General features: G+C 37.7%; 1 protein-coding gene and 1 long non-coding RNA gene across 21 annotated transcripts in view; one reads left to right on the forward strand and one right to left on the reverse strand.

The window, feature by feature from the left end:
* MCTP1 (multiple C2 and transmembrane domain containing 1) overlaps window positions 1–7,448 on the forward strand; it is a 535,749-nt gene extending 528,301 nt beyond the window's left edge. For all 19 annotated transcript variants that reach the window (XM_058706103.1, XM_058716425.1, XM_058698881.1 and 16 more), the window contains 2 exons: window positions 4,332–4,429; window positions 5,414–7,448. In XM_058706103.1, the coding sequence (XP_058562086.1) occupies window positions 4,332–4,429; window positions 5,414–5,485 (170 nt within the window). In that variant the 3' untranslated portion in view covers window positions 5,486–7,448. The remainder of the gene's footprint in view (window positions 1–4,331; window positions 4,430–5,413) is intronic.
* LOC131519754 (uncharacterized) lies at window positions 1,672–10,986 on the reverse strand. 2 transcript variants are annotated; one of them, XR_009265930.1, is made up of 5 exons: window positions 9,814–10,986; window positions 9,060–9,116; window positions 5,010–5,081; window positions 4,657–4,726; window positions 1,672–3,113 (listed from the first exon to the last, which is right to left on the reverse strand). It is a non-coding gene; the product is annotated as an uncharacterized LOC131519754 (long non-coding RNA). The 2 variants fall into 2 exon arrangements; XR_009265870.1 differs by lacking the exon at window positions 1,672–3,113 and having other exon boundaries at window positions 4,425–4,726.
* Between the last annotated feature and the right edge of the window lie 2,861 nt (window positions 10,987–13,847).

The raw sequence follows: 13,847 nt of genomic DNA on the forward strand, positions 1-13,847 counted from the left end.
GTTTTGCTCTCTTCCTATGTGATTTGATAACTTTCTTTGGTGGTATGCTTTGGTTGCTTTATTATCTTTTGTGTATCTGGTAGAGCTTTCTGCCTTGTGGTTACCATAAAGCTTATATATTACAACTTATAACAGTCTATTTTAAATTGGTAATATTGTAAGGTTGGATGTATTTTGAAGTTCTACATTTTAACCTCCATCCACGTGTTTTATGTTTTTGATGTTAAACATCTTTATTTTTGAGCAGGCACAGCAGGGGAGGGGCAGACAGAGGGGTACAGAGGATCCGAAGTGGGCTCTGTGCTGACAGCTTGTGAGCCTGATGTGGGGCTCAAACTCATGAACTGAGAGATCACGACGTAAGCTGAAGTCAGATGCTCAACTGACTAAGCCACGCAGGTGTCCCACATTTAACATCTTTTAATCTTGAATATCCCTTAACCAATTATTGTAGTTTTATTATGTCTTTTAACCCTCATGCTAACTTTGTAAGTGATTAATCTACTACCCTTACTATATATTTACCATTACCAGTGAGATCTATACTTTCATATTTTCTTTTTAACTATTTAGCATCGTTTTTCAGCTTAAAAGTAGTCCCTTTAACATTTCTTGTAAGGCCAGTTTCATGGTGATGAACTCCTTCAGCTTCTGTGCCACTCCCTTCCAGCTTGCAAAATTTCTGTTGACAAAAATCTTATAGTCTTATGGGGGTTCCCTTTACTTACCAAGTTGTTCTTCTCTTGCTGCTTTTAGGACTTTTCTTTTTGGTCTTTACCTTTTCTCTTTTAAACTATGCCTTGGTGTGGGTCTTTTTGCCTTCCTCTTATTTGGAACTCTCTGGCCTTCCTGGATCTGGATGCCTGTTTCCTTCCCAGGTTTAGGGAAGTTTTCAACCCCCTTCTCTTTCTCACCTCCTTCTGGGACCCCTATTGTGTTAGTATGCTTGGTTTTGCCCCATGTCCCTTAATCTCCTCTGCCTGGGTAGTTCCACTGCCAGGTATTCGAGTTCACTGTTCTTTTCTTCTGTTTCATCTACTCTGCTATTGAACCCTTCTAATGTATTTTTCAGTTCAGTGACTGGATTCTACAGCTGTGACTTCTATTTGGTACTTCATTATATTTTCCATCTCTTTTTTGAAATTTTCACTGTGTTCTAGTCTTCTGAATTTGGTGAACATTATTATGACCATTACTTTGGACTGTTATCAGGTAAATTACCTACCATCTTCCTTAAGGTTTTTCCAGAGATTTTTTATCTTTTTCTTCCCTCTGGAACATGTTCCTGTTTCTTCATTTGCCTTGACTATTGTTTTCTGTGCATTACATGAAAAGACACTTCTCCCATTCTTGAAAGGCTGGCCTTGTTTAGGAGGTGAACCTTATTATTCAACCCTGGCTTAGCTCTTGGTTGTCTCTTGATTGTCTGAGTAGCTTATTTTAATAGCTCCTTGTAGTTGATGGTGTGCCAAGACCAGTTAGTACCTAGATTCAGGCTGGTTGGAAACCAAACCCTCGGGCAGCAGCTGTTAAAGAATGCAATTTAAATATACACACACACACACACACACACACACACATATATATATATATGTCTTTTAACCCTCATGCTAACCCACACATATACACATATGTGTATATATACACACACACACACACATAAAAATTTATGTATATTTATAAATTTATGTAAATATAAATAAAGAATGCAAATATATATCTATAATTTCTATAGGATTGCACATAAGCCCCTCTAGCCACTAGAACAAGGTTATCTAGAGAATATCCCCTGGGAGACAGTGACTAAAATTGGGGCTCCAGGTAAGTGTGTGAACTCCTTTCTAGGAGATGCCAGGGAGCTGTAGGGAGGTGGAGGGACAGCACAAAGATGACACACTGCTGTACTCACTTCCTCAGAGCACGTCTCTAAGCTTGTAGATGTATGCCAAACTGAAAGCTTGTCATGTAGGCCTGCAGCTCCAGGACAAATAGTTCTCTTTCACAGACTACGTGTGTTGTAGCCTGGGACTACAGAAATGTGTGGGACCCAGAAACACAAGTAGCACCTTATCCACCAAAAGCAGCTACAAAAAAATCAAGGGTGTCAAACAAGGATAGAAGCACCTTCCTAGGGAGATATTTATGCGCTCTAGTGAGGCAGAGAGTGCAAAGACCGTATCCACTGGACTCTGTTCCCTGAGAACTCTCCCACACATTATTCTAAGTGTGCCGGAGCAGAAGGTGGCCCAGAAGGCCAAAGCTTGCAAATAGGCTTCTTTCTCTGAGCAACTGGGAGGATCTTTCCCTTTGCTATGTGTACAGTGTCCTGGGGATGGTCGTCTGCCAAGGATGGTCTGATTGTTAGAGTCCCGTGCAACTCAGGAATGGAAGCAATACTGGCCTACTGAGCCCAGCAATCAAGGGGTGTCCCCTTGCTGGCAGCCACAAGAGCAAAGGCACCAGATGTGTGCAAAAACTCCCGTCCAGGAAATGCTGGTGCTCTGAAGCGTGGCAGAGGGAGAGTGTGAAGATGGCACCCGCCAGCTTTACAAGGCAGACAGAGAGTGCAAATATGTCACCCACAAGCAGAAGAGTGTCCCAGCAGGTCCCTGCCCCTCCAGCTGAAGCTTTAAGATTATAGGAAAGATCTTCATTTCTTAAAGTCTGGGTGCATTTCTAATGGCTGCTTCTGTGCTGCACCCTGGGGCAAGAGAGTCTGCACACTAGCTCTTTGAGCCATTTCTCATTTCACTACAGCTCTTTAGGGCTCATGGTTTTCTAAGCCAGATGTGTTGGGGGCTCATCTGTTGGGTGCAGGAATTAAAAGTTAGGGTGCCTGACACAAGGTATCACCTGCTGGTCCTCAGAGAGATGCTCCGGGTTTGTGAGTTACATTGTGATTGTGGGTTGCCTTGCTGGGGTAGAGACCGTGTCTCAGCCTCTGCTACCCACTTCACTTTGGCCTTTTCCTTGTTGCCTGATGTGAAGAAGTTGCTCAACTAGTTTTCAGGTCTTTTTCGGAGGGAACTGTTCCATATGTAGCTGTAGATTTGGTGTGTTCATGGGAGGAGGTGAGTTCAAGATCATCCTACGTCACCATATTGAGCCACCTCCTAGAAGTAAAACCAGACATAAAACTGGGGCACTATACATGTGTCAAAGCTTCCCTTAGGGAGGTACTGACACTCTGGAGTGTGGCAAAGGGAAAGGACAAAGATGGCACCCCCTGTTGTTGGCCCTCAGAGCACTCCAGCTGTCCTTTGAATGTGTGCCTGTCTCTCGAGTTGATGCTCCAAGACCAGCAAATGAGCCTCTCCCATACAAAGTCCAGGCACCCCTCAATGACCTGCTTCCATATTGGGCGCGGGGGTGACTTCAAGCACGCAAGCCCTTTAAGAGCCATTTCTCAGAGCACTGTAGCCTTGACATAAGCCCCATTGTTTTTCAAAGCCAGATGTTTTGGAGAGTCTTCTCTTAGGTGCATGTCTTAAAAGCCTGGCGTGTCTGATGTGGGGTTCAAACCTTTCAGTCCTCAGGGAGAAGCTACAGATTTTTAGTTCGTTCCTGACTATGGGTTGCCATGCTGGAGGTAAGGTTTATGACGAGATTTGTGTCCCAGCCTCTCCTACCTGCGTTGACATAAGCCTTCTCTCAGCACCTAATGTGTGGGAGGAGAGTTTAGGATCTTCTTGCATCACCATCTTTAAAAGAGGTTCATTTTTTTAAAAAGCTGGTGGTAAACTCTCATTTCAGGTCATTTTGAGGGAAAAAAAGCCCCACACGGACAAGTATCTTCTAAACATTTAGTTTGCATATTAACACCCTCCCTGCTACCCCCGCCCCCCCGCAAAAAAAAAAAAAAAAAAACAACCCAGTAAGGTTTATCTTTTGAAAAAGGGAAAACCAGTAAATCAGACTTTTTGCCTTGAAAACAATGTAAGGAGACAAGTTTCATAGTAAATGGAACACTAAAACAGGGCTTCTAGTCACGTGAGACTGAGTGGTGAAGCAAAATGCAGCAGTGCAAGGTGCTGCCAACTGCCTTTTGTTTTCCAGATAAAAAGTCTTTCCTGTGGGGGGAAGAAGCCATTAAAGTACAAAGAGAAAACCAGAGCAGCCATTGAGTGGGGATGGAGGGAGGAAGGGGACAAAGGAAAGGAGAGAAAGAAACAGGAGAGGGAGGGAAGAAGAAAACAGGGTTTACTGCTTCATTCAGTCAAGACTGAAGAGCACCTTAATCCAGATCTTTAAGTCACTGCGACATATAAAAAATAAACATGATTAATTCCTAACTGGAGATTTCAATCATCTTTGATCTATCACTTTCTCAGGTATCAATAAATTTACAAAAAAGCTGCGGAGTCCATATGCAATCGATAACAATGAACTACTTGACTTCCTTTCCAGAGTCCCTTCAGATGTACAAGTGGTATGTAGGTTTCACTACTATTACTACTATTTAATGTTGTATGGCTTTGGGTTTTAACTTTTAATTCTTTTAATTTCAAAGGTTTTAGAAGAACCAATTAAAGTGAAAAAGGCCTGTAGCAGATTTTGCCTTTCAGGAAAGTAGCCCACTTGGGGTGTTGTCCAAGAAGAATTTTATAAAGAATGGGGAGTGGAGAAAGGAGAGAGAGAGTTACATCAAAAACCTACCCGGGCTCTTAGGGGCAATTTTCCTCCAAGGAAGGTTCAGCTGGAGTTTGTGAAGGGAAGTCGCCATTACCTGAAGGGAGGAAATGGGAGTATAGATGATGAAAGCAGAAGTGCCAAAGGACATGTGAAAAACCTTTCTTTGCATAATCTGCAGGGATTGAGTTTTAAAACTGCGTGTTTTGGAGACTAGTGGGGGGGTGGGGCCAGGGAGAAAAACTGGTGTTTGAAGACTGGGGCACATCTCAGTCCTTTAAAATTCTTTGAGTTTAACTAATGCCCATTAATCATCAACTATTTTCAGAATGAATGAAAAATGTTTTTAATCGAAATCTTAAAGCTACTGGCAGCAATACCTTTTTTCTTTTGTTTCAGTTGAGTTTTTGATTTGGTGTCAGACAGGAGAGTGGGCTGGAGGGAGATTAAGCCTGTATTAAACAAACAAATTGCAAAGAACCGTTATCCAGTCTTTCAAAACAGATAAAGATGGTTTTGCTTTGTGTTACGGACAGTGAAGACCCAGCCTATTAACCAAAGTTCACATCAGGGCTCTCATGTAATTTCTGGCAGGATTTCCCTTCTGATTCTTGCTGTATCACTCTATTGTTTTCTGCATCCCAGCTGCAGATCTCATACAGCTTCCAGGGTGAGCACTCTTCCCACCCCTGACTCCAAACACAGTCTCTCATTCCTTTGCTTTTCCTTCCTTTGCCAGAAAATGACCACCTGACCAGTCTTTCTCTGAACTCTGTTTAAACAGGTGCAATACCAAGAACTGAAACCAGATCCTTCTCATAGCCCATGTAAAAGGAAGAAAAACAATCTTGGCTAGTCAGCTCCCAGCACTGAGGAGACCAGCATCTGTTTGGGAAGATAAAAGAAAAAGCCTTCAGCCTCAGCAGCATTTCCTTTCTTCCTGCTTTTTATTTATTTTGTCTTTTTATCATGATCGAGAGAATTTGTAAATAGTGTACAAAGGCATATGTCTTTGAAAATATACTTCCATTGTACAGACTCAATTTGATAAAGGTTTAGCTGTTGCTGTGTGAAAGCGTTGGTGGCTGTGGATAATAATACAACACACTGAAACAACAAATATAAGAATGGTAACGCTGGGAGATATACACTTCTCTAATTACAAGTGGAAGAACTAGAATATCACATTAAATGCTCAGCTGTGCTCTATTAAATCTACATAAAATGTAAATGTCAATTTGATTTTAAAGTTTTTTTTTTAATGTGACTATTTTTTATCTGCTAAGTAATCCATTACAGTTTTCTATGTTTTATACATTTCAAAAGAGAAGGGAGATCCCAAAATCTGAATAATAGAACAGATGCATTTCAATTTAACATAGTAGTTCTACTTCAGATCCTGACATTCATTCCTGTGCAAATTATAAAGATATGACTCAGCTCATTTTAAGCTAATGAGTGAAGGTAGAGTCACTCTGTCAAGATAATCCTGCATACTCTGCAAAGAAAACTTCCAAACCTTCTATCATTCCATCTAAAACCTTAAAATCTCTACAGGACTACACGTAAATACTGCCAGGTTTATAAATGATTGCCTATCTGAATTTTTATACTATCACTACTTTAATTTATATCAAGTTAGTGGGTTAGCAAACCAGTTCAGTTGTCACAAATACTAGCAAACTAAATCCGTATTGCTTTTGGTGTCTCTGTGCATCTAAAAATATTTACTATTCAACTGTTCTCACAAAGTATCTGCTTTCTCATTAAATTACTGAAATGCTTTAATGCATAGTATAATTTTTGTTATTAGTGTGAATTTTAATGTAAAGGAGAATGCAGTGTGCTAAGTGATATGCTAGTGTTTCATTATATTCATTTATAGAAAAACTATTCTTGTTAATATGAATGCATGAAACCTATTTTGTAAAAAAAAGAAAAAAAAAAGATACAACTGCTTATGGGGTGGGGGGGGGGAGTTTGTCTTTACAAAAATGTTTCAATACTTACCATAGAATCTATACTTAAAAATTGCATTCCCAAGATTTATGGTAGTTTTTGTACCTAACTCCCTGATAAATCAAGGGAGTATACCTCTGGAGAGAGAAATAATTTGGTGAGAATGTTTTACTTCCCTGACCGGGTACAGGATTAAGTTTGGGTGAAAATGCTATAGAAAATGTTTTTGCACTACTTTATTAATAACTGGGATAGGGTGAAGGTGGGGGTGATGGAAAAATGTAGAAAAGTCAGAAATATATATATATTTCACTCTAAAGGAAGATTCTTTAAAAAAATAATCTCATCAAAGCTAATTTTTAAAGTATTTTTATTTTAAAGCTATGTTGTTAAATACTATTTCTTATGATATAACTATTTTGATCTGTTTATACACTATGCTTGAAAGAGAATGTCAATTAAATTCCCTTTCTACAGAAAGGCTTTGACCTCAATATGCTCTATTTAGCTCACCATGTTTATAATGACATGCTTATTATATCTGCACACCATCACTGTTTGTTACTTAGACATAATATTCCATGAAGCTGATGCTACTACAGAAAGTTTATGGATGGGCTAATTTGTTCAAAATACCTTTTGATTATACCTTATGCGAAATTTATGTTGTGTGCTGACAGTGTCTACTCAAATGTCTACAAGCCTGATATAGTACAACTTCAGATGTACCTAGTGCATAGTAACCATTAACAGATGCTCAATTTTTGTTTCATTCTACCAACTTTCAGATGTTAAGTTTAATGGTAATGTTAACTACACATTCACTGCATTAAATAAAAAAACCTCTTTTCTAAGTATAATCTGTACTCTTTTTTTTTTTTTTTTTTTCTGTGGTGGTGGTAGAGAGAGGAATGCTGGAGGATTGTTTGCATATTCTTACAAATGACACTTCACTTAGAGGAACTTGGTTTGGTGTGGACACACAGGACCTTCGCCAAAACCCTATTGTTGTATGAAACTCAATGCCTTTAAAGGATTGAGCATGGAATGAAGTTGATAGAAGAGGAAGAACTATCTTGAGGCATGAAATGATATTCAGAGGGATCTTCATTGCTTTCAAAAGTACTACATTCACAGGCTGAAAAGAAGAAACTGTGTCTAATAAAAGTTGAACTATTTCTTTCCCCTTCTCACATAGGTACAGTTTTGCCTTCTGAAAGCTGTTTAACTTTAGTTTTTAAAGATTTTCCATGTAAATATTTCAAGATATCTTTAAGAGATTAAATGTCACTCCAAATAGGTGTTAGACTGCTAAAGACAGTAATCTTGTCAACTATTAATACCTTCCTCAGTATCTTTTAGTGAGTAAACTCACTAAAGGTCATTCACATGGGAAAGTATTATTGCCAATAATTGTGGTAATTCCTAAGAAAAGCATATTAAATTTCTTTTTCATTTATAAAAAGAATGTAATACTTGTTCATTTTGGTATTGTTCCACAGACTCAAATTGACAGATGCTATAGGGATTACAAATTACATTTGAACCAAAGAATACACTAGGATAATCTGAGTTGAAAAATTTTTTTAAAGATTTTATTTTTAAGTAATCCCTACACCCAAACTGGGGCTCTGAAAACTCACAATCCTGAGATCAAAGAGTCTCATGTTCCACCAATTGAGCCAGCCAGGCGCCCCAAAAGATTTTTTTTTGGTGGGGGGCAGGGGGCACCTGGGTGGCTCAGTCAGTTAAGTGCCTGACTGGAGCTCAGGTCATGATCTTGCAGCTGATGAGTTCAAGCCCCACGTTGGGCTCTGTACTGACAGCTCAGAGCCTGAAGCCTGCTTCAGATTCGCCCCTCCCATGGCTTGTGCTCTGTCTCTCTCTCTCAAAAATAAACATTAAAAAATTAAAAAATAAAAGATTTTTTTTAAGCAACTCTGCTTTGTGATACATTTATTAAGTACCTAATTATATGATTTGCCCTGTCACAAGCAATGATCCAACCAATGACAGTATATTAAAATCAAATCTGGAGCTAAAGTAGGTAAGAACAAAATTTAATTGACAGGTTTCTGGAAAGTATCTTTTATAGAATTTTATTCTATATTTAAAAATGAAAAAAATTTAGTAGTAAACTCTCTTACCCAGGGACCATGGGAACTTATTTTTCCATTTTAATATCCAAATGTCTGTAATGCTGTAAGTGGTCTAATTTTGTATTAACTAGTCTTATGCAGAAGTTTTATGTAAGAGAGTAAAGACAGCCACCATTCTATTTCTTGCAAGAGCTTCAGATATTATTAAAGTGATGCTTATTTAAATTCTGGGGCTTTAAATGTCATGTGTGAGTATGTGTATATGTACAGATGCCAATTCACTTGTTTGATTAGAGTATCTGGAACCAGACTTTTCTAATTGCTCAGTCAAGTATGAATTAAAACTACATAAAAAACGTAATGAATACTTACAATAGTGTCATTCTTTTCAATTATAATTCTCTTTCCCAGGATGACTGATGTAACTCACTGAAAGAAAAAACATAAACCATTCTTTTTTTTGGAGAGAAAATGTTATCTCTTCTGACTCAGTTTCTACATTTGTACAGTGGCAGTCACATTGTAATAGTTATTTCAGCTGAATCTTTGAGATTAAACACCAAACACAATCTCTTGTTATGTAAGAATACTATGCAAAAACAAAAACAAAAACAAAAAACAACCAAACATTGTCCAAAGTGGTCACTTGCTGCAGAAACTAACACCACTGTGAATGGTTTGCTGGAAGTTAATGATTATATACCCCCATTTCCAAGGGGATTTGTGCTTGGAATCGAAAAAGTGCAATAATCAAATATGTAAGTGGTCTCTAATGATTTCAATTTACCAAGATCTTCTTTCTTTGCATTTTAAATTAATAGCATAGAAGTGGTCCTTCAAATGCACAAGCAGTATTTCTGTAGACAGTTTTTTATCTCCAAATGTTACTGAACAATCGTGAAACTCCGTTTTTAAAAAAGTATCTGATGGCACTGCTCTTCTGCTCTAGTCAATTAACAGCATTAGTATATTAAGATGAATGTTTTATTTGTATTAAGGAGAACAGAAATAGGTAAGGAGCCGTGCCAAAGTTTTCTCAGTTTGTAGCAAAAGTAAAAATGCAACATAATTCTTCCCTGCTGGAGATTCTTCAGTGTTCCTTCAAGAGAGAAAAGGAGTGACCAACCTGAGTCAATGAAGGAACCTGCAAACCACCTCTTATTTTCTTAGGAGGAAAGCACGAGAGATTCCAAGAGCTGGCCGGTTGCTGCTGTTGTGCCAAGATGATAATATAGACTCAGTTCCACTTATTATCAAAGACAAGCTTCACAAAGGCATGAGTCAACTTGAGACATTTTATTTTGCTAAAATTCAAATGGCAACAAGTTTAGGGGAAGGCTCACAGCATAGAGAAAGGTGCACACCTGGCCCCAACCATGCTTAAGTGTCTCTTGATCACAGGAGACCCACCTGAGACAACAGTCAAGAGTAATTACTGAGGCAGCTGGACTACAGAAGAGGGCTGAGAGAGGGGAAATACCCATGTGTGTCCCAAGTTCAGAGATCTTTTAATAAAGCCATTCAGAGAACTGGAAACCTTACAACTAAACTCTACATCATTCGCACAAAACATTCCTCCTTTGTACAGCAAAATTTTGTTACAAGACAAAATCTGTGTAACCTGTAATACTGAAATCACAGAAAACAACTTATTGGTGTCAAGAACTTATAAACTCTCAGAAAAAATTGATAAAGACTTATGTGTCTATTTTCTATCATACAGAGAGGGATAATGTTTGTGCTTTTGTTGACTCTGTTGTGTAACACGATAGGTAACTGACCCAAGTTCTGACCCAATCTTACACAATGGTATACTTACTCCTTGCCTTTGATCTGGAACTCTTACATGGAAGATTCTATTAACACAGAGAACTAGCAAACTACAGCAGGGTCTTTGAAGTACATGGGAACCCACTGGGAAAAGTCAAATACTTCATATGTTTGAAAAAGTAGTTTTAAAATAGATCAATGTGACGGTCCATTTTATTCATTTGAAGTTACTGAACACTACTTTAACAATTTCCCTGTAGGATAAAAAAAAATGCATTTTCAGATTTAACAGAGAAAACCTTTTTGGGGGGGTTAGCACAAAACATCTGGCACATGATAGCCAAGAGTCAGGCACACTAACTCTTGTGGGGTGGGGCAGCAGGTACACACCCCTCTTGTGGCACTAGAAGCTAATATGGAGAACACAGAAGTACTTGATAACGCATGACTTCCCGTGACTGTGACAAACCGGACAAGCAGGTGAGAAATCTCCCTCCAAAAACAATTACTGGAATATTCACCACTGCATTATGGTATCCACAGAATTCATATAAAGTAATTGTTAAAATATTCTATTTTGAATTGTACTATTAAAATAGTACCTTACAAGCAATCATTCTCCTAGCCTTCACAGAAGAGGTGCAAAATAATATGCTCTGGAGAAGAGGGTAAGAATTCTCTCAGTAGACACTGGCTGCTTGTATCTGCATTAATGTTGTATAGAATAAAATCTATAGTAAAAAGTGAGTTTTTTCCAAGTCTGGGATGATACAAGAAAAAAAATGCCCAGTAACACAGTAGTAAACTCCCTTCAAATGCATTTAAGCTACAGCCTTGATTCAGTCTTAGTTTCTCCCTGCTTTTTTTGGTGTTGAATCTGAAAAAAACAATAACAACAAAAAAAAAATCAGAAAAGTAATTCTTCAGGTTCCATGAATACTTCTAAAATCAGAAAAGGCTCATAGTGAAGCTATGTTATGACTCCACAAGGTTTCTACATGAAGAAGTTTAATCTTTAACAATTTAAGAATCTTCCTAATGGCCCCACCCTAAACGCTACTTGGAAGAGGCTTAGAATAGAAGACTGAAGCAGCATTTATCAGTAAAATGATGAGTAAAATAATGAGTAAAATGATTCACAATCAAAGGTGGGGTGAGGCATACAGTCCACATATATTTTTTTGAGATCTACATTAGATGGTACTGTATTTAATTATATCCTTCACTGAAGAAAAATGGCATGTTTTAGAAACGTACTTTATATTTTATTTTTTAAATGTTTATTTATTTTTAGGTGTGTGTACAAGCAGGGAAGGGGTAAGGAGAAGGAGAGAGAAAATCCCAAGCAGGCTCCATGCTGACAGCACAGAGCCCCATGTGGGGCTTGATCTCGTGAACCGTGAGATCGTGACCTGAGCCAAAATCAAGAGTGGGATGCTTGGGGCGCCTGGGTGGTGCAGTCGGTTAAGCGTCCGACTTCAGCCAGGTCATGATCTCGCGGTCCGTGAGTTCGAGCCCCGCGTCAGGCTCTGGGCTGATGGCTCGGAGCCTGGAGCCTGTTTCCGATTCTGTGTCTCCCTCTCTCTCTGCCCCTCTCCCGTTCATGCTCTGCCTCTCTCTGTCCCAAAAATAAAAAAATTTAAAAAAAAAATTTAAAAAAAAAAAAAAAAAAAAAAAAGAGTGGGATGCTCAACCAATTGAGCCCCCAGGCATCACAGATATACTTTATATTTTAAAAATCCAGTAGATGCCATTTTGATTAAGAGCTTTAGAAAAATTTCAAGACTTGATTCTTACATCAGGAGCATTACTTTAAAAAATAAATGAGTTACTGGCATTATAAATATGAATCATGTTACAAAGAAACTTGGAGAAGTGAAGAAAATATTCGAAATTCTATCACAAATACAACCACTATTAGCAACATATTTGCTTATAATATATTCCCCTACGTAATTTTACTTAATTTTTAATTACATTTAATTTTTAATTACATCCTATTTTTAAAAAAGAACTAAAATTAGTCAAGAAAAATGGCATTGAGAGAAAACCAGTCTAACCATTTTTTTTGTAAATGGCTTTCAACCTCTCCTTAAGCCCATTTCCTCCAATAACATGACTATGAACTTACAAGTATTGTGCAAGGAAGAGTAAAGGAACTGAAGTCATGGGGAAAGAAACTAGATTGGCCTAACCTTGAGGAAAGGCCTGAATATTGCTAGTCAAGATAGCCTATTTCTGATAATACCAGTAAACCAGGGATTTTGATCCTCCTTTATTTTTAATGGAGTAAAAGACCCTCAAACAAAACAATTATCTTGACCCTTTGGTTAATGAACATTATTCAAAAATTTCAAAGATAGGTTAGTTTATTCCTGAGATTAGGAAATCTGCCTATTTGCTTTTTGTCTATTTTATATTTTCATTAACTTCTCAGTCAACAGAAATCTTTACCCTCTTGAGTCTTTTAAACCACAAAGACTCCTGACCATTTTCCCCTTAGCCCTTTGCCCAGTTTTCATCTTTACAATTATGCTTTTAAAAATTCACGAAAAGCTCTTAAAATGCTTATTTTAATTTTACTGAGTATTACTTATTGCTCTGTCATCTCACCTCTATGTTGTAAAAAAAGAAAGAACGCAAAATAGAGAAATGCATCTTTAGGAGGGAGTCAGATAGCAAAGATACATATTCCTTAAAACAAAAACAAAAAACTATTATAAATCAAACTATTCTGGTCATTAGAAAAATTTATCAGTGTCATGACATAAGCCATTGCTGACCTAACCTTTAAGTTGAGAAGTACTGACAACAAACTAAGTCCTTTTTATCTGTCACCACTTGAAGATTAATGATTTTTTCAACCGGACTATTTCATTTTGAGGACAGAAAAAAATGGAGAATCATTGGAAATTTCAGTTCATCTACTATTAAGATAAATGATAGTATAATAGATGTAAATTCAAAGCTGGATTCCAGATTTTCTGTTCAGTGCAATTTACCTGCTGGAATTCCTAACTACATTAAAACAACAACAACAAAAACAAAACAAAACAAAACAAAAAACCACATTCTTCAGTAGAACTAAATCCTATGTTCCAAAGCAGTTAGCCATTCTCTATTAATGTTTAACACCCATTATGCATAAATGTTCATTTGCTCCAATTCAGATGCTTTTGAAAGAAAGGAGATTGTATTTACCAAATCTGGGTTTCATATCCTAACAAGATTTGGAGACCATGATAAAAAATTGGAGGAAATGTTTGTGTCAGTTGTAATTGGAGACAGCTAATTGTAAATGCTTGAATAAGCAACTTTTATTTTTTGGTCTATACTAAGAGCAATGTTACATGTTATAAGCTACACACACACACACACACACACACACAC

Source organism: Neofelis nebulosa, chromosome 1 (assembly GCF_028018385.1).
Source record: "Neofelis nebulosa isolate mNeoNeb1 chromosome 1, mNeoNeb1.pri, whole genome shotgun sequence".
In the NCBI taxonomy this organism is placed as follows: domain Eukaryota; kingdom Metazoa; phylum Chordata; class Mammalia; order Carnivora; family Felidae; genus Neofelis; species Neofelis nebulosa.